The 21636-nt window shown below is 40.9% G+C and overlaps 1 protein-coding gene across 1 annotated transcript in view; it reads left to right on the top strand.

The window, feature by feature from the left end:
- The window catches only part of akap6 (A kinase (PRKA) anchor protein 6), a 211856-nt gene that overhangs the window by 182820 nt on the left and 7400 nt on the right, over nt 1-21636 (top strand). The window contains exons 18-21 of the mRNA XM_005728572.1: nt 4424-4507; nt 4735-4887; nt 14898-17792; nt 18604-19887. Coding sequence (XP_005728629.1) covers nt 4424-4507; nt 4735-4887; nt 14898-17792; nt 18604-19887 — 4416 coding nt within the window. The remainder of the gene's footprint in view (nt 1-4423; nt 4508-4734; nt 4888-14897; nt 17793-18603; nt 19888-21636) is intronic.

The following is a 21636-nucleotide window of genomic DNA, read 5'->3' as shown; positions in this document are numbered from 1 at the left end:
GATGAGTTCAAATCTCACTGACCTTGACCTAAAGGTCATAGGTCCACGATCAGGTTTTCTGAAAATCATGTGAATGCGAAAACTTACGGTGGCGATGTAGGATTTTTAAATTGATACCAAAAATCGTAGACGAGCTCGAATCTCAGTGACCTCGACCTCAAGGTCAGCGTAAGTTTTCTGAAAATCTTGTGAATGTGATAACTTGAGAAAAAGGCAAAGTTTTTGAAATTGATACCATAGGCATGTTTACTAAAAGGCTGAGGGGTATCACCATAGAGTCATCATTTCCCAAAAGAGCAAATTTCCTGCCTTTGTTTACGATTACCTTTGTTTTGTCTTTTCTATTCCCTCACTAGTCTCACTAGTCTTTTCTCTCAGTCTTCACGCTTTTGCACATTTCCCTCGTTTTTGCCTTCACCTCTTTGTCGACCTATCTCACACTTGCTTTTGGCTTTTCTGTCCATCTCAACCTCCCCTCTACATTCTCCATCTCTTTCTCCGCAGCCACTCTATGGCTTCCCATGTATTTTTGAAGAAAAGCTTTTTAGCAAATATTTGTCCAACTGTGTCTGTAGAGCCCTCTGAGTCAATACGGACCCAGCCAGGCTAGACCGGTCCAGAGAAAAAGAGAGTGAGAGAGGGGGGGATCAGTGCATAAAAACCAGCAGTGCAGAAACAATAGAAACGTAGGAATCCCTCTTTTTTTCCTTTCTGTATGGAAATGAATTCACAAAGAACAGAGTTTTGCTCTGTAAAGCTTACCAATCTGCGAGCATAACACTTGTGACTTTCACAAGTAATGCAACTGTTGGTATACCACTCATATCCATGTTAATGTGTTTTTAAAGGTGTTTTTAATATAGACAAAAAGAGTAAACTCCCTTTGTGAAAACTCATAACCTTTACCATAAATTCTCTCAAAGAGAAGTTTGTTGCACTTGCACTGACAAACAGTGAAGTTGTGTCTACTTTTCCTGGTACCCACATATAGTTTTCTTCTACATGAAGTCATGTTTTTCTTGAGACCTGAATCTTTTTACTTAATTTCATGTCATGCGGGGAGGAAAGGGCTTATTTTTGTTAGTTTTTTCTTCATAGTTTTTGGATCATTATATTCTTGTGTTTAACAAAAGCAGATCGCACTCACATTAGTCCTGCCTACAAGGCTCTTCATCATTTAATTAACAAGGCAAATATTCTTAAAGTATTATAGAACCAAGCAGCTAACACTGTTGGAGACAGCATCAGTGCTCTGTTGGTAACTACACCAACGTCCCCCAAATGTTTTCAAACAGATTTTTAGTTATCTCAATTAATACACACTTAACAGCTATTCATTTCTTTATACTTAGCAACTGTTAGCTAACAGTTTATCTATACTGTGCTATCTATTGTTAAACAGGTCTTTTAATCTCAGATTATCAAGTTTTTAGAGCATTTTCTGCTAAACACCCACCAGTTTCCCATTTTCGAGATGTACTCTATCTACCATTTCCAGACTGATAATTCAGGTTAAGTTTAAATAATACTAAAAGGCATTGAAAACTCGTGAAATACTGAAGTGGTGCCCTGAAGGGTGGGACAAGGTATAAAAAGTGTTCTAATTTCTACATTGTGCAACTGAAATGCATGCAAATGAATTTTAAAGTCTTTTGAAATTTAATCATGTCTGATTTTTTTTTATTTAGAATTTTACATTAAGAAGCAGAGGGGGAACAAAGTGTTTCCCCAAACTTTATGGGGGGCATTATATATAAAAATGCTACATTGTTCCATGTTTAAGACCTCCAGGACAATGTGCATGGTTACAATGTGGTTCTCGAAAACAAAATATTTGCATAGATTTAACTAAGTAATTTTCTTTTCATTATAATTCTCCAGAATTTGCTTCTATTCAGATTAGACAGTCCACTGATATTTTTGGTTTTGGGTTACAACTTAACATATTTGCTCAACCCAGCATGAAAGTTGAATCAAACTAGTATAGTCGAATTTAATGTTAAAAAGTATTCTACATATTTAGTTTTTCATCTGGAATGTGAAAGTTTTAGTCAGATATGAGATGACAAAGCAGAATGCCCACTGTGATTTGAAATGGTGCTTTTACAAAAACTATTTACAATTTCCTGTTCTGAACTTTAGCTAGCAGCTGTATTTCAACTTTTAATCAGTTATTTTTGTCTTTACTGAGTCTTACTCTTGGCCTGATATGTCAGCCGTCAATTGTATTTAATATCAATTTTTAAAATTTAATAATGAATTCACACTTTTCCCATAGCGCTATTCTTCTGTAGCAGTACCCTCACGAGACATTTGTTTCCCTAGTTGAAAACCCCTGGTCTGTACTATAATGGTTTATCCATGGTTCTGCTGTGCACTAGACACTTATCAGAAGCCTAATAAAAGAAACTAGATTTAAAGTCTATTACTAAACCTTAGGGCACAGTTACATTGGGATATACAGTGAATCATTACACAGTCTTTGTACATGACTGTATTGATTAAGTATTGAAGCAAATGAGTTTGCAAGACACGGTTGAGTAGACAGCTCAAAAATGGGTCTGTTAGCCTGTTAAATTTGTTTGTGGATGGCAATAAGTTGTACACCTGTCGTAATCCATCAGGAAGCACACAGCTGGTTTTCTGTGGAGCAGAAAGATCTCGCACTGGACTGGTCTTCACTGCCCAACGAGTGATATAGAGAAGTTTCTCACATGCTAAAAAGCTCATTTTGAAAACATTTCTCAATCAGCATATTTGGTTTTCAAAGTGTTCTTCCGGCCCCAATCTAGTTTAATACGTCTTTCTGTGCTTCCTCCGTGCTGTCCGCTGCACTTATTTGGCGCGGAACGAGTATCACTCAGTCGTTTCATTGTTTAGAGCCTCCTCCCTCAATGTAATACACACCTCCTGTTTGGAATAAATTTATCTGCCACCCCACAGACACACACGCAAACACACACTTGGCTTGTCCTCTTGATCCTGTCTGCTGTATTCTGCATCCCCATCTTCTGTTTAGACAACCAGGCAAGCCACAAATATGCTAAACTGAAGAGAGCGGGAAAGAGGAGATGAAAGACGGGAGAAGAAGTGTTGAGTGTGTGTGAGAACGAGGCAAAGTGTGAATGTGTGCGCACGCAAGAAAGAGAGAGCGAGAGAGAGTTGGAGGGAGAGAGAGAATCCCATTTCATTGTAATAGTGTTTAATATTTATTGGAAAAATGTAAAGAAAATGTAAAGGAAGTGCTTTTCAGCGAGCAGGCAGGATTAGCATAAATAGTTTGGGGCTTGGACGTGCTTGGTCCCTGCCGCAGAGGAGTAAGGCTGTCCCCTCTATTCGCTGTCTCACACACAGAAATATATGCATATGTTTGCACATACACCCACTGCTACACAAACTTTATGCACAGGCCTGCACGAGTAAACACTGAAACATGCAAACACACACACACACTGACCTTTGAGTGTGGAAACTCATCAGCATATAGTGATTTATAATAGGCACTGCCAATCCTTGTTTCTTTTTTTTTCTCTTTTTTTGCATTTATTAGACAGAAGCCGGGAGGGAAGCAGAGAGGGGGAATATTGGCTGTTGTCATTTATTTTATGCACTGTTGCTGCTGATCAAGGATCTGTGTGCTGAATTTGACTTTATGCTAATAAACTGTAATGAATGACCAGAATTTAACTACAGTGAAGTGCAGCGAATGTAGGTCTTCTTTCTTGATCTTTTATTGTTAGAGAAATGAATAATTCTTTAATGTTTAGGGTGTTGTTTTCATAATCGTGTCCATAATTTCTCCCTGTGTTAGTATTAATGAAAATTCGGGACATTGGTAACATTGTACAAGAAAGATGGAGGGATCAGGGGCAATGACAGTAAGTCTGTAAAAGAAACCAACAGTTTATGATCATTTAAACCAGAAAAGTACAGCTAATTATCCTGCGCAGTACATTGAGTCGAGCCTCGTTGAAGCACATAAATTGTACTTTACGTGCTTCTTGACATACTTTTAACCATAAACATGTTACAGTAAAGTAAGAAGTACTAACAAAAAAATGTAAATAAATATATATTTATTTAAATATATTTATTTAAATAAATAAATAATTAAGAGAGCATAGTGTTGCATGAAAGAGGACGCATATGATTTGTCTTTTTCTTTTGGCAGGAATCTTTAGGGGTTGTCAGAGCAACTCAGATTTTTTTAAATCTAAAAAGGTAGCAGGAAAAAAATTGAATATTTTAGACCTTAAACAAACAACTACTGTAATAAAAAATGTTGGTATGGGACTGAAACAAACCACAATATGATTTTCCAACCTCTAGAAGAAGTTTGAACTAATGAGCTGACGCTCAGCATTTCTTGTTGTTGTTTTCTGACCTCACTCTCCTCGTCTTTCTCTTCCATGTTGCCATCCAGCCCCTGTGTTCGGACATTCAGGCCCGACGGCGTGGGGTCTCCTCTGTTCTGAAACTGTGCCAGAAGCTGCTACAACAGAGCCAGGTGGGTAAAGGAAAACACAACTTAGATGATGGAAAGTTGGCTGCCAATGTAAAAGAACTGTGGATTCACCTCACCAGCAAAAGACACAAGTTATATGTAACTCACAAAATATACTTTAGAAATGTTAAATTTTATATTTATAATTTTTAGACTTTTGAAACCCTGAGAAGAATAAATTCTGTTGTCAATTCTTACAATAAATCGATCTAATCCCCACCCTAAAACAGTCGGGCCCCATGGCTGAGGTGGGCCCTGATGCGGAGCAGCACAGAGAGGCCCTGCAGCTGCTGTCTATCAACCTAGAGAGAAGGTGGGAAGCGATCGTGATGCAGGCGCTGCAGTGGCAGAACAGACTGAAGAGAGAGCTGGGAGAGCAGCAGGTTAGAGCGCTCTGACATTTACACTTTACATCCTTCATTCTACACTGCAGGCAGTCAGCTGACGCGCTGTTACACTCAGTGAGCATGTCAGCGTTTGATTTGATGCTAAAATGTGCCGTGAAAGACAGATGGTGCCGCGATTGAAGCCGCGGTGTTTTGGTTATGGAATAATTTTTATAACCCGAGACAGTGTCATAATATTTTGTGAAATAAGCATCAACTGCTGAACAAAGCTGTTTTTATTTTTTCCTTAGGTAACCCCCTCCTCCCCCTCCCACATGCACACACACACAAACACACACGCACGCACACACACACACACACATGCACACGCACACACTCCTCCTCCCGTGTCAAACATACGCACACTCCAACCCCCCCAGGCAAAACTGTGGAACAAAATGAATGTTATTAAGGTGTCTAACAGTTTGGCTGTGCTTAGATAACAACATTTTCTCTAAGGCTCTGTGTAGAAGTAAAATGAAAGACGCACTAAGGAGGATTTCAGTGCCTGGACTGGAGTTTGTGATCAACTTTTAAAAATAAGTCACAATTTCTGATGGCTTTCACAGATCCCGCGCTAGTTTTGAAAAAAATATAGATTATCTTAACCTTTTTCTTTTAATTTCATACTCTGTGACAATTCTGGCAAACATCTGTTTTTGCTTCTTTGACTGGTGGATTTCCCTCAAGATTCGAGCCATGTTTTTTTTTGCTATACTGATAACTCACTGCTATTAAATTGCAACAAAACTAAATTTTTCTGAATTTTCTCATTTTCTTTCTTCAGTCTTTTATTTCTCTTGTTCTACTTAAGATAATTTGAAATGTGCATAACCAAAACACAAGATCATTTGAATTGACACATATTTCAGTTATGTTACAGTAACTCACATTGATGGTGAGCTGTTACTGTCGCATGTGCCTGATGCCCACCTACCACTTCTGGGTATTTCGAGTAGGCAGTCAAATGAAGTTTCTCTTATAGCTCACAACTTCTTGTTCCTTAGTTAGTTTAATGTACTGGTCTGTAAATAAGGAAGGCATGAAGCCAAGCAGCTGGAGAGTATTTGGACGATTCTTTTTTGGGGTGGTTGTAGCTCAGGAGGTAGAGCAGGTCATCTAAATGGTAAATGGACTCATTCTATATAGCGCTTTTCTACTCTCCCAGAGTACTCAAAGCGCTTTATACAAAATGCGACATTGACCCGATCACACAAACACTTTCTTCTAAACTTTGAGTGCTTCCTAACTACATTCATACATTCACACACATTCATACTCCGATGGATGCATCGGAGAGCAATTTGGGGTTAGTGGTTCGATCCGTGGCTCCTCCAGTCTGCATGTCAAATAATCTTGGACAAGATACTAACCCCAAGTTGCTCTCTGATGCTCTAGGAAGCAAAAGGTTAAAAGGTACTTTTTCTGTCCCACTGTCGCCAAGTGTTTGCTTACAGGTCGGGGTTTTCTCTGTATTACTGTAAAACACCTTGAGGCAACTGCTGATGTGATTAGGAACTTTGTAAATAAAATCTAATTGAGTCTGAGTAAGAAATCATTTTGCTTGAAAATTTCGTTTTTTCTTTCACTGTAGTCAAACAAAACTTAAGATTTGGGACAAAGTTTAATGAACGTGGTAGTTTTTCTGGCTACTAACTCAGCCTAAAGTTGTTTTCAAAATCTTAGAATTTTTAAAACGTTTTTTATGCCCAGGAAAACTTGTTGTGAATTATTAAACTTATATAACAGATCATACATAATGTTCTCTATGGGTTGTCAGTATATTATTAGTAAAAGGTTTCTTAAGATCTAAAGATGCCCATGTTGTCTGCAGAGGGTTTATTCTCAGGCCTTGTAATTTTACTCGGAAAATAGCATTATTTTTGTGTTTTTTACTAATTAATGTCTTAACAAGAAAAGCTAAGTCTCATCAGAACCTGACTAGAGGAAAGGTCAGAGGATTACTAAATCATTAGGAATATAGGTGGTGGAGATATGTTATCCCAGAAACTACCCCGCCAAATTTCATGAAACTGGAGTGAAGAAGTGGAGCACAGGCAACGAAGACTTTGTTGACTTTTTTTTAACATGTTAAGTTACTTTTTGAAATCCCCTGTAGTCTACAGGATGTAACAATGGTCTGTACTGAACAAAACTATCCCCACCCTGAAGCCGAGCCACTATGAGAGGCAAAAGTCTCTGTGGATATCCTGCATTTTAAAAGTCTGCCTATGCTGAACCTTTATGTGCCAAGTCCATTCTATATCAGCGAAGCCTTCCTGAAGCTTCCAGTTGATAAAAGCTAATCTGTTAGTTTTCCAGTGTGATCAGTGTCACGGAAGCAATGTTTCATCTGACACCTGCTCGACAAACAAAAGAAACAAATGAGATTTTAACACTTTGACAGTTTGCATATTAGAAAACCACGCATGTCTGGCACCATGACGGCACATCGGCAAAAAGAAATCTGTAGCTGATGATGCGTTTCAGGTTCCATGTTTCAAGTGCTCACTTATCACAGCGATGGTTTAACGCTGCAGTATGACAGCTCAGCACATGGGCATCTTGTCTGAGGAAGCAGCTTGTGCCATTGGTGTTCAGCGAAAATTCATTCATGAGGGAGCCGTCCACAGCTGAGCTGCTTGGGCAGATCAAAAAGCTGAGTGCTTTCTTCAGCTGAAGGCAGGGAGCTACAGCAGAATGGAAGCGTTATGGATCTCTAATAGTGATGAATATAGAGGCAGAAGGAGGGGGGCATTTGGATACAAGGTGAAGGGTTTGGCAGGGAGACACATGCACAGTCACACTTACGTAAGCATAAAAAGCTGTTAAGCTTCAAGCACTATTGTGTTAGACTAGTGCTTGCAAGCAGAAACACAAAGTGTCGTGCCAATGTGAAGGGAACGTACAGTGGGGAAAATAACTGACAGATATTCATGTGCTAACAGCTCAGAAAAAATAGGAAGAGAAGGAAGGTGAAAGTAAAGCAGGGGAGGGGAAAAGGAGAGGAGGTCAGGAGTGTGTAGGAGGACAGAGAGACCACACCGTGTCACACCTTTGGTTTAGAATTTAAGCACAAACTAAGTGAATCCTTCTGGGGCCAAGCAGGAAGGGCACTCTTTAGACTTCCATGTTAAAATGACCAATTAAAAAACATTAAAAAGCTTGTAGAAAACAACCATTTGGTTCTTTATGGACGTTTTTCTGCCTTCATAGCAACTGAATCCTCACAACCAGCCAGGTATGCCTGGAGGTGTCTTCCTCCTGCAGAACAGGGAGTTTTTCCTTCTCACTGTCCCCAAGCTTGCTCATAGGGAGTGCTGTGGTTGTTGGGGTTTTCTCTGTATAATTGTAAGGTTGTGATTTGGCACAAACATATATAAACAAAATTTAATCAAACTGAACTGAACAAAAACAAACAAACTTCCATGTGGATACTATAAAGGTATAGCACTAGACCTGCCGTTTTAACGGCACAGTGGTTAGCACTGTTGCCTCACAGCATGAAGGTCCTGAGTTCAATTCCACCATCAGGCCAGGGTCTTTCACGGTGTTTTCGTGGGTACTCCAGCTTCCTCCTAATGTCCAAAGACATGCAGCTAGTGGGGTTAGGTTAATTAAAACACTAGGTGCGAATGGTTGTTTATGTCTTAGACCTGCGACACACTTTTGACCTGTCCAGGGTGTACCCTGCCTCTTGCTGTAAGACAGCCGGGATAGGCTCCAGCGACCCTGAAAAGGATAAGCGCAATCAAATGGATGGACTTTTCAAATCATTTAACTCTTTCCTAAAATGTTCTTATTCATCATTTACTAAGTGTGGTATAAAAACAAACAAAGAATAAATAAATAAATACCATTCCATAAAATCAGTCTAAAAATGTGATACTTTCTTTCTACAGAAATAAAAATATGCCTCTTTAAACACCAGTGACCATTTAATAAGGTCACTCTTTCAAAGATATTCTGACCTTTGATGATAAATATGCCAAAAATCTGAGAGATGTATTGATTGGAGCTGACTTTACCTTACCACGTGGGAATTTTCCATGTTTAAACTGTACCCAGTGCAGCACTCTGATCTGTGGGGATACTGTGGAATTCAAAACAAAATCTCTTGCAGAACCATCATGTCTATTTCAATCTATAGAACATATATTTTTCTTGTCACTTTTAACGATCTTATAATTTATCTAATAGATAGTTTATGCATTGTACTTATAGAATTTTCCTTCGACTGTTGTCAGTTACATGTTGTAATATGTGTTATTTGTCGATGCTTTTTCTCGTGTTGCATGGATAAAAGCTTCTAGTTGAATTGTATTTATTTTGCCCTTTCATACTCATCAGTGAGCCGCAGTATTGTGTTTGTATTAAGACCACACTCTCTAATCGTGTTGAAGAGTCAGAGTTGAGTGCACTCTTACTTTGTATCACTTACAACGAAAATATGGAGAATCTGTCTAATTCGGCTTTACATGTGCTGCTGGAGGTCACACTCTCCCTTTCTCTCTCTCTCTGTCTCACTTTTGTAAATTCACACACAAAGGACACACACACACATATTGTAGAGGAGGAGAAGACAAATAACGGAGGCCAGACACTCTGACCTCGCTGCTGGCTGGAGAGTAATTTCACTTCTAGTGGAGATGAGAGAGGAATAAAGAGAAAGAGAGAAGCAAAAAAAAAGGGAAGGGGAGGAAACCCGAGAATGAACCAGAGAAGCATATATGTGGGTGGTATAGTTTATAAATGAACACTTCTGCCCCATGATAAAATGACTGTCCGCTTCTGGTTTCCGTGTGCACGCATCCCTGTGTGGATTTTTGAGAGAGGGTTTGTGTAAATGAGTCCGCTCGCCTGCTTGCAAATGACTGCAGGAATGCGTGGCGCAGATTTTAAGTACAGTGTAATGACTGAGAAAGGAGATCAGCTTGTGCAAGTTATTGTACCAACACACAAATGACAAAGAGAAACTTGTGTTTGGTGGTAGAGTTTCTTTTAACAGCTGAAGTAAACTGAAATTGGTGTATTTTTATTACTAAAGCTATTAATTGATGTTAGTGCTTTACAACCAACCATGTTATTTATCAAAGAAAACATCAAAAGAGTCGTTACTTCCTGAGAAAAGTCACTATTTCTGTTTTACTAATCATCTTTTCACACATATTTCTGTATTATACTTTTTTCTAGCTGTTTTTTAGGTGTATAGTGCACAATCTCATCTTACCTTTTATTCTTCTTTAACTTAACTGTAGCCTCAGTGATAAAACCTTTATAACATTCCAGAAGAAATGAAAATCATCAGTGTTTCTCTGTCTTAGCACAACAGAAAATACAAGTTGTTAGTGGATGCTAGAGGAAAGCTTGGGGAGATTAGAGTTCATTCTTTGAGGACTGAAATGAAAATACAAGGTGAATTTCTTGGCAATCAAGCTTGGTGATGAGTGGATTACTATGGCGTTATTTTTGTGCCACTATTTTGAGCGCACGTTAAAAAAAAATTGCAGTTGCAAGTGTTGCATTTTGAGGAGAAATTTATTTTGAGCGAAGAAAAGCTAAATTTGAGTGAACAAAATTCATTGCTGCGTGCAAAAAATTTATTTCAGTGTTTGCTATTATCCACACACACTCAAACAAGGCAGTGGCACGCTTTTTGTGACCCATTAAGAGTAATATTTCAAACTCCGCCACTGCCTCGTTTGAGCTTTGGACGAAATGCATTCTGGGATATTGCATTTCGTCATTTCGAGCTGATTGGAGACAAGAACAGCCGATCAGATTTTTTTGCATCCAAGTCTGTGATTGGCTGGTTTTGTGGCACAAATATAACGGTTTACAGAAAGAGTTGAGCGTGCACGGGCAGAAATGTTGAGAGCGCAAGCAACACATTGCAAGCAAGCGGAAACAACATGCTTTCACAGTTGCTAGCAGCTCTTGTGAGGCAGTATAAAAGACTATGAAACAGACTAATGTAACTGTCACCTGCAAAACACTTACGTATAATACTACAACAGCCACATGTTAGAAGGCAAACTTCTCCCATCGAGCTTCTCCAGCATTTAGTTTACCATAAGTGAAGGCATCACCACTGTTTGGAAAAGATTGGACGTTGTACATGTGGTTACTCGCATGATGGCAAAACAAGCCAAGATACATAACCAACACAAGTCTGATATGATTGTAACACGTCAGATCAGTCTGTAGTAAAAAATGCTTTTCTCACTGCTTTTTAGCCAAACATAATTGGCTAGCATGAAGATACGTTTGACCCATTTGGTGTCATCAAAACCACTTTGCTAAGATTAGTTAAAACCATGTCATTTGGATTTTGAGACATTCTTGGAAGATTTCCTCCCCTTTGTAAAGAACCTCAAAGACATTGGAACCCTTGGCCTCGATAAACACCTCGTAACCTTTAACCCTCTTCAGAAATTACCACTGTTGTCATTTTTCTTTGGAGGTTGGACTGTATTTTATGCCTCTTCCCTCAGAACATGTGATTTTGTTCTAACAGGGTTTTTGTTGTTGAAGTATGAGTCATATTTCTTCTCTGCATGTTCCACGGGTAGATGTGTGTGTACTGCCGCTCAGAAAGCACATGAAAGATGCTGTTTTATCTCTGATTTAATGTAAATGAGTCTAAATTAAAGCTGCAGGGTGTTTTGGGGATGAGATTTCACAAAGTATACCTGTGCATCTAATGTGATATATGGAAATTATATTTCCGCACAGTTTTCTCACAATTATGAAATATTTTCGAGCAGAGTTATGAGCAACATATGGAGGTTTTCACTCACTGTTTGCAATTACATTCAAAGCAGCCTGTCAGCTCCTCCACTCTGCATGGAGAGGTGATTTATCTGTGCGCTTCTATTCATTTTGAATCAGACCGGTGACGCTGGGCTCCCTGAGTGCTTTGACAACCGGTACAGCAGAGAGCCAGCAGAGATTCAAGCAGCAGCAGCAGCAGCTCCAGGAGGAGCGCAGGCACATGAATAATCACCCAGACACTCCTAGATAGCTCTACTCTCCTTGGGCCTTCCAGCAGATGCTATGCTAACAAATGGGAGCAGTCAAACTAGAGCTAATGGGAAAAAGTTTGCTGTTTTCACCCCGAAAAACACAACACACACACATATTGAACACTGGCAACAATTACATCAGTAAACAGTTTGATCGTGTTCATGTAAATATAATCACAGGAAGGAATGCTGAAAAACTGGCCAGTTTGTAGTAACTAGTTTTTATTTTATTTATTTTATTGATGTCACAATTTCAAGTCTTATTTTTTATTCGTACAGGTAGAAAAAAATAATGGTCGGTATGATGTTTGTCATATTTGGCCTTTAGACTGAATACAAGCACATCTTAATTTATGTGATTATACAGCTTCAAAGTTTTGTGGTGTGGTAGTGTATTGATTTGTTTAGGCTTAAGCTTAGTGTTGCCTGGATGTATTTGCATCCATTTCATTGGGTTTGTTTACAAGTCTGTCAATGTTTTCACCTCTGAATATGTTTCATGTCATTTCATTTTGGACATTATCCAGTGTTATTTTTATTTGCTTTACCCTTTTCGTTTTTAAAGCTAAAATGACCTTGATGAATATAAGAGGAGAATATTTCCTGTGAATAATTCAAATACAGCTTGAAAAAATACTAATATAAGAAGAAAGATGAGGAAATAAATACATTTTGATTGGGTAAATTTGTGAAAAGATTCAGTCTGACACACATATGTAGCATAAAATTAAAATCCTTTTGAATAAATAATAACAAACAGAACTTACTTACTTTTTTTTTTACTTCCAAAATTAATAAAAATAAAATAGAAATGTACAGAAAATGTCTTCAGTTTTAGCCTCTGGCAATTTGGTGTCTTGGCTTTGTTGTAGATGGGACGGTGTTTTTATTGTAATACAGTTTCTGAACTTACATTTTGCTCCTGAGAAACAGCACACATATAGTATTAAAACAGACAAGTAGCCAAAAGCTAAATGTTGAAACTAAATCTGAACTGAGCTGAAAATACAAGTCATGAGAAATGGGAGCGATTAAAGAGGACAACCTTGTCATGTTGTGCAAGTATTTGTAATGTTTGACTGGTTATTGATGCTTGGTTTGCAATCTCTCACTCTGCCAGGTTCCCAGCAACACTTTACAGTAATTTGCTGCTTTAAGAAATATGTTTTTAAGGATACTGTGAGTGCTGGACACCGATAGTCATATAAATACCCACAATCCAGCTATAAACTGTTGTAAAATTATAGAAATGAGATGAATTACAGATATAAATTATGTACAAGGTTTTCGTGGGTCATCAAATCCCCGATTTGATTGGATTAGGCTGATTGATAGCCTTTCCTCTCAGCGCTGAATGTGTTTTTGAATGCGTCTACAGTGGCAAAACCCAGTTCAGTCATTACCCCCATCTCCCTTATCAGCACAAGGGGAATAAACACAAATCTAATAGAAATTCATTATACAGAGACATATCCACACACACTCACTCGCACACGCACGCAGAGCCAACTAGTTTATTAGATTAATAGGCTATGAATGGCTAATACGAATTACCCCCCTCTCTTGTTAACGAGACGCGGAGCAATTTGTATAATTATGTCTGTGGAAGAGAAGAATTCCTGTGTCTAAGCATATTTTTAGACAGCCGAGCTTTCTGAAGGCTTTTGATTACGTATTTACTTTGGGGTTTTCAGCCTGGTGCTCTTTCTCTCAGAAGTCGTTTTTGAATAATTCATCGCTTTGTTCCAGAGTGGAATAATTTGTGTTGAGATTTATGAGCAATTGCTTTGGGGTGGGCTGATTTCACTCCTTTTTTTTTAAAATGATCACAGAACATGTTCTGTCAGAGTGTCAGTGTGTCTCTTTCAAGCAGAGGCCTGAGTCGAGACGGCGTTCTCAGGAGGGACGCGGGATTAGCGACGCGTCTTTTTAAAGAGTTTTGTGCCAAAACAAGATACAACATCCAAAATGACACGACTTATATTCCCATCGTGTTTGATAGCACAACTTAAAACATTTATGTGCTTTGAATCATAACTGAGAACCCCTTTTCTTAAAGGAAAGCAACACTGTATGTCTTTAAGCTCTCTTTGAAATTTCCTAGGTGTTATTCAAACAACATGTAATCGGGGCGAGTGCTCCACAGGTTAAATGACATTTGCGCCAAGTTCATGGATTTAGGACTCAGTAATTGCAAAAAACCCAACATTCTGAAGATGGAGTTCACAGCATCCAACAATTAATGAAACAGTCTTTTATTCATTTTTATGTGTTAAGATTTATTTAACCTTTTAACACCAACAAGGTCACTGGAGAACCACTTATGGTATTTTAGCTATGCGTATTTTTAGAAACTAGGAGATTCTACCTTTAAAATTAAATTTTTATCCATGTAAGGGAGTAAATGTATAAAACATCACATTTTAATCCTTCCTTTTAAGCCACATTTCTTCTGATTGGTTGCACCTTGTAAATAAGCTTTGAACAGCAGGTGAGTGCGGCTGCTGTGCTCACAGCCAAAGCTGTGTGCTTGAGATGCCCGTGTTCGGTGTACCCTTCTCTGTGTCATCACACAGAGCAAAGAGTTGTCTGAAATTGAGTGTTAAGGGCAGGATGAGTTTTCAGAAGTTCAAAATGGATTTGTTGCCTTCCTGTATTTGAGCTGTGAAAACACTGATGCAATGATATATTTGGCATGAATAAAATTCTATAATTTGAAATATTTCCCCTCCATTGTTTGGGGGTTTAATTGAGTACACGTGTTTCTTATTTTCCTTATTTGCCTGGCTTTTTGGTTGTTGTCTTTGGACTAAGTTACTTGTTTGTTTTCCTTTCTCCATCATGTTGTATGTTGTGTCTGATTGCGAACTTTATTAAGAAACATAACACAGCTTCTTGATTTCTGCATCTGAGTGAATTTCTCTAAAACCTCACTGACCAGTTACAAATGTTGTCTTGTGCTTCCTTTCATTTTGTCTGCAGGTTCCTGGGAACTTTTTGGAACCAGGTTTGGTGGACCTTCACCAAATCAGCCCAGTGTCAGCTGGTCCAGTAGCACCAGTGCAGGATGATTCATGGGAATGGGATGAAACAGATATGACAATCACAGAAGCAGAGCCACAAGCTATACCAGAACCTGACCTTACACAAAACCTCCCCACAGAACCAAATCTGCCTTCTGAAGCTGTTCTGCCCAATGAAAACCCCCCTGACACGAGTAGAACACCTGTCCCCGCTACTGAGTGTACTGAGATTATGTCGAATACTAGAGGTGGATCATCAGTGGAGGTTCAGCACAATATGACCTCCCAAACCTCACCCCCTAACAACAATAATGTCTACCAAGTATATAGCCTCCACAATATTGAATTATACAGACAGCCTCAGTTTCCTCACACTTCATCCTTATTGCAAAAAACCAAGTCAGGAAAAAGGAAACAGCAAGTGCTGCAGAAGAGCTTGAGTAAGGATTCCTCCTTCTCTTCCATCGAATCCCTCCCAGATCTCCTGGGAGGTTTGATGTCAAGAAGATGCCGAGATGGAGAGAGTGAGGGTGGAAGAGGGAGCGGCCAGTCCTCAAACAGTCGTCGGTCTGAGTGCGAAAGCGGGATTGTTAGTGACACAGGAGACACAGAGACAACAATAGCCAACTTTGAAATCCCAGGAGAGGAAAAAGGTGTGGGTAAAGAAGAGGAGGAGGAAAGTGAGCAGGAGAAGAGGTCGAGGAGGAGCGAAACCAAAAGAAACAGAGAGGAGGAGAAGAAGAGGAGACACAGGAGGGGAGGTGGGGAGGCTGTTGAAATCCTAATTAACGGACGTGGCATCCTGACACCTGCGGATTCTGACTCTGATTTTGAGGTGGGGGGACTTGCTGTTGACTTCTCAAAGTCTTTCTTGTCCCACAGTGATCTCACTGACTTCACCACTCAACAGTACCATGGTTTGGAAACTCCTCCTGTCCTCAGCCGCCGGGCATCAAGTCCAGTTTTATCTCAGGGCTCCTCTCTAGAGTCCCTTCTGGCTCCAGGTGTGGAGTTATTCCCCTCCAAAGACCCACTGCATCGTAGCGCCTCTCTGGAGACTGGCCTAGTCCCATTTCGCAGTATTGATGAAGGAACTGGAGGTAGCCTTGCCAGTCTCGGAGAGCTGGAGAAGGAGCAGAGAAGTGGATATGATGGAGGCCAACAAAGAAAAGAAAACAACACTGAAACTGTGCAAGGGGAACCGTCCCCTGGAGAGCTTAGCCGAAGAACCCTTGATCTCTTGAAACGTCTGGAGAACATCCAGAGTCCTCTTGGGGCAAAAATGACCCGGAGTGTTTCTGACATGACGCTTCGGGGCAGCTCCCCGCAGAGGTGCCCCCTCCCTGCCTCCCCCTCTCTTGGTGGTCGACACGCCCCGCTATCTGGGATTTCATGCTCTTTGTGGAAAGGACCTCCATCGCTGATCAACGAGAGTTCAGCAACAGCATCCCTAACAGAGCTGAGTAGCACTGAGGACTCATCGCTAGGCTCTGAAGATTTTGTCATGCTCAGAAATCAGAGGCACCTCTTGCTGGATCCCACAGTGGCACCCAATGCAAACTCTTCTAGGAAGCGCTGCCACGGTAGGAGCAGAGGAGCACAAGGCCTGGATGAAGCTGACGCAACCAGTTTGAGCATGGTTGTGAACGTCTCTTGCACATCAGCCTGCACGGATGAAGATGAGGATGACAGCGACCTCCTGTCTTCCTCCACGCTCACCCTCACAGAGGAGGAGCTCGGCGTTCGGGACGAAGAGGATGAAGAAGGAGAGCGGCTGAGTGGCGCATCCTCAGGTCACGAGGATGTTGAGGATGATGATGAAGAAGAAATGGAGGGCTCTTATGTGCTGGGGCTTGAGTACATGAAAAGAGAGCTCCAAAATTGGATCCGATCTCCTCGTGCCTCCACTTCCTCTTTCTCTAAAACAGAAACAGGCCTCCATGATGAGCTTCAGTGTGGAGCCAACCTGTCCCCTCAGATTAAGGAGTGTTTTTTAAACCACTCAGCTTCAAAATTATTAGATGCCAACAGTGATGGTGGCAACAATAAAGTAAAAACAGGCAAGAGGGGAATGGAGGAGGAGGAGGAGGAGAATAGGAGGAACGCGACAAGAAGCTACATTAGCCAGTTTGTGGATGATGTGGAGAATGGAAATGTGGACCAGAGCTGTCTAAAAGGGAGGGATGAAGATGATGAGCTCCTCCGAGAGGAGTCCAGCATGTTCACCAAGAACGGAGAGTCTCTAAGGGATTCGTACGTGTTTGCCAAAACAGGAGAGCTGGTTCAAGATATTAGCAACTTGGTAGTGATAACAGAATCAAGCGAGACAAAGGAGTCCCCATCCTGTGAGCTGCTCCCTTTCCCATCCAAACGTGCTTCCTCTTTGGTGGGACAGCTTCGGGGAGAGTTGCCCTGCCACAGCTCCTCCCTCCCTTCTCCTCCATCCCTCTCCCCAGTGGAGGACTGCAAATCCCACGATGCTTTGCACAACAGCAGGTCGGTAGCCAGCAGAAGGAAGGCCATCACCATTCAGGAAAAGTTCAGATTCTCATCTTTTGTGACAGAGGAGACGAGGAGGGAAGTCAGAGACAAAGATTCGTCCTTGCTCCCCAAAAAAGGGCACAACTCTCACTCCTCCTGCTGCAAGCACCTTCCCTGCCCCTCTTCCCTCCATCCACCTTGTATAGAAGAAAGCAAGAAGGAGAACGTGCATGATTTTGTGATGGAGATTATTGACATGACCTCACTGGCCCTGAAAAGCAAAGAGAACCAGACTGAGGAACCGAGCCAGACTGAGACCAATGGGTCCATTCCAGACCAAGGTTCTGCATCATTAGCACAGATCAGAGACAAGGTAGAGTATTATTAATGATAGGCATATGCACATATTGCACTGCAACATGAAAATAAAAACGATTTCAAACAGAACTCAAAAATTATTTGGTGTGGCTGAAAACTTTAACACTAAACGAATCAAATTATTTCTGAGCTGCAGCATCCGAGGTCCTGTTTGACTTTGTATATTCTGTATATTTGTTGGACAAATTAATCCAAAAGTATCAAAAGTTATCTCAGTCGATTGGTTCACTGAATTGGACTAATTCAATAAATCGCATCACAGATCATAACTTTTCAGATTTAATGACTAATTTCTTTGGTATCTTTTGCAAGTGAAGTAATCTAAAAGCTAATCAGTTTTCAGTCTTCATGTTATTTCTGAAAGGAAAAAAGAAATCAGGCAGAAAAGTTTTACTTCCCCCCATGCAAAAAGTGCCTGAGTGTAAAATATGAATATGTAAATCAAGATTTGATGGTTTAGTAATTATGGTAGGTATCTTAAATTAGAAATAATACAAAATAACATTACAAAAAAGTCATTTCAAAACAAATAAGATGCTATTGATAAAAGCGCTAAAGGTTATTCTTATTTCTATCCTTCGTGTTCAGAATCTAAATGAATATTTAGCAGTTGATTCTATTTGTTATCATTTTTGCCCACAATCAAATAAAATTTTAAACCAAATCAGCATCATTTAAACAAAAGGAACTCATACAGTCAGCTGACAGAGCTCTACTATAAGTGAAGCACATTTTATCCTTAATTCCAAACCTTACGAGCAGACAACAAAAGGCAACACAAAAACTTCTCCTTCCTCTCCCTTCAGGTGCTCGAACACTCCCACAGGCCCCTCCACCTTAAGAAGGGAGACTTCTACTCCTACCTGTCTCTCTCTTCCCATGACAGCGACTGCGGCGAGGTCAGTCAGTGCACAGAGGACAAGAGCTCCACCCCAGCACCCTACAGCATCCCGTCATACGTCACGCCAACGCAAGGCCTCCACAGCCCGAGCCCTGAGCTGTTCACAAGCACCAGACAGCAAATTTCAGCGTCTCCCGGCCTCGGAACCAAAAACAAAGTCTGCACTCTTGATCTAAAGTCTGCTGACAGTGAAACTTACTGTGCCGCTGATGGTACCCATGAAGAGCAAACTAACCCCTCTCTGTCTCTGCCCCCCAGCCCTGACATCAGGGAAGAGGTGACTCTGTTTGAAGCCTGTACAGAGGAGGTTTATCTAGGCCCGCCTCTCTGCTACAGCATGGTTCTCACCAAGAAACCATGGCACTTCTTTCTGAAGGAGAATTTTGAGTCCCCCCTGTCATTTGGCTATGAAATGAATGACAGCGTACCTTCGCTGTCTTGCTTAAACAACAATTTTCAGTCTACGTCCGACGACGGGTCCAATTCTCCAGCAGATGACAGTCTGGGTTACCTGTCTCTCTCTAAGCAGACAGTACTGGCGAAAAACCAGGATCAACTATATTTCCAAAGAACAAGTCCAGCAGAGGACACACAGAGCTCTTCCTCTACTTTCCTGGAGCCTTGTTACAGCTCATGTTCCACCTCACCACCCTCAACAAGCGACGCCACCTCCCTCCAGGGGCCTGGCTCCAAACCAAAAGACTACCTTTCCTCTCTTCTTCCTCTTCCTGTGTCCTCCGGCACAGAGGAAGAGAAACGAGGTGAGCACCCGTACCTCCTCTGTGATGTTGCTGGAGGAGAAGTCGCGGCCGCTGCGAGTGTCAGCACGCCGCAGGAGGAGAGAAGTCGTAATGAGGGGCCTCCTTATCTTAATCCCCGGGCGCGTGTCGCCCCGATAGACTCCTCCGCAGCCGAATGTTTGGCAGATACTAAAACGCTTGAATCCAATATGGGCGCCGTAATGACCAAGATAAGTGTCTGCAGCTCCGCTACAAATCCCTCAAAAGAGCCAGCCACCACCGCCACGCGTATTAATCCCAAAATTAACTGCTTGGCGATGAGAGAAGCAGATAGGGGAGAGGGGGAGAGGCAAGGGGAGGTGGATACTCAGTGGGTGAAGTCAGAGGAGAAGGGGAGGAGAGGACGGAGGAGCTCGCAGCAGGAAGCGAAGACTGCGACAGCGAAGCAGGTTAGTGCTCCATGTATTAGCCTGATGTGCTATCTCAGGACATTATACGGGGCCTTGATACTTGACTTTACCTCTCTACTCCAAGTATTAGTCCAAGCCCCTCAATGGGCATGAATGTAATGAGGCCAGTATGTGTTTCTTTCATTTCCATTTCTGAGGCTGGACAGACATGCCAGGTGTTGATATGTGTGACCTGCCCTCTCCTCCTCCCTTTTCCCTTTATCCTCCTTATCCTTCCTCTTACTTTTCTTCACTACACACTCGTATTTGCATTCTTTTCCTTTTTTTTGCCTGCTTTATTTTTTGCTACACTTCTTTCCACACCTTTCTTTTAGTTTTTTTCACTTAATCTTTCTGTACTCTATTTCTATTTGTTATTTCTCATCCAATGCTCATCTCCTCTCCAGTGCACTTCATTTCCACCTATGTTATCCTCCCCCATTCTCTTGTGTTTTCTTCTTCCATGTTCCCTCTCTCCCAGTTATCCTTTTCTCGCCATCTTCCTCACCTTCTCACCTGTCCTCCATCCCCTGTTCTCCTTTCTCTCTTCATTTGTTCTTCCTTTCCTCCTGCAAATATCTTTCCTGTCTTCCCCTCCTCTATGCCTTCTGCTCTTAGCGCTTCTTCTTATCCTCTCTGCTCCCCTGCTTCATCCTTCTCTCTTCCCTCTGGCGTTAATGGAAGGGGGATTTGCAGACTTCTCAGTTTTTTAGTTAAAAGGTTAAGGTCCACAGAACAACATCAGCATAATTACTATCAGTCAGATTTCATTAGGATTCATCAGCTAAGAGCTTTCCTTTCCCGCAGTGATCATTCAATTCATTTCATCGCTGAATTAGCCTGTTTGTGCTGTTTTTAAGTCTTCTATTTCTTTATGCAAATGAGTACGCGATTTTTTTTACCATCTCTGCAACCTTGCTAGTTCCCCTCTTTATCAGTGTTGTCGCTTTTTAAAAGAACAACAGCCAGCTGAAGAGTTTGTTTCATTTTTAAACTAGTTTGTAGTTGGTTTTCATGCAATCGTTTCTGTATCCTGCACGTAGTCACCACTACTGGTGCCTCGAGGCACCAGTAAACACCCAGTATACTGGTGCACATTACACACCATACACCATACACACACCCAGTACTGGTCCTGTTTGAGAAAAAACTTCCATTACAGCTTTTTCTTCTAAGGAGGCAGGACAGTTGGTGTAAGTTGCAAATCTGTTAAGCAAAAGATCACGGTTTCCTAGGTTTGGGTTTTTCACTTCACTGCCTTTTTGGTCTTGCTTTTACGCACTCTTTAGGTTTAGGCATCAGTGCTACTTGTTTAGAACTGGAAAAGGTTGTGGTTTAGGGGAAAATACACACTGTGACTAAATTAATTTTGTATTTTGTATACACAATTTTGTATAGTGAAAAATGATGCTTGAACTTAATCAGTGCATTAAACTATGATACCAAGAGGCTATAACCAGGCTTCCGCATGTGATGAGTTCAGAAAGAGATCGTGTCACAGTATTGAACCCAAGGAAACCTCGAGTGTACAGGGAGTGCAGAATTATTAGGCAAGTTGTATTTTTGAGGAGTAATTGTATTATTGAACAACAACCATGTTCTCAATGAACCCAAAAAACTCATTAATATCAAAGCTGAATGTTTTTGGAAGTAGCTTTTAGTTTGTTTGTAGTTTTAGCTATTTTAGGGGGATATCTGTGTGTGCAGGTGACTATTACTGTGCAGAATTATTAGGCAACTTAACAAAAA

Source organism: Pundamilia nyererei, unplaced genomic scaffold, assembly GCF_000239375.1.
Source record: "Pundamilia nyererei isolate P.nyererei 1_Seehausen unplaced genomic scaffold, PunNye1.0 scaffold00029, whole genome shotgun sequence".
Lineage (NCBI taxonomy): Eukaryota > Metazoa > Chordata > Actinopteri > Cichliformes > Cichlidae > Pundamilia > Pundamilia nyererei.
This window is presented reverse-complemented; position numbering and strand designations above follow the sequence as displayed.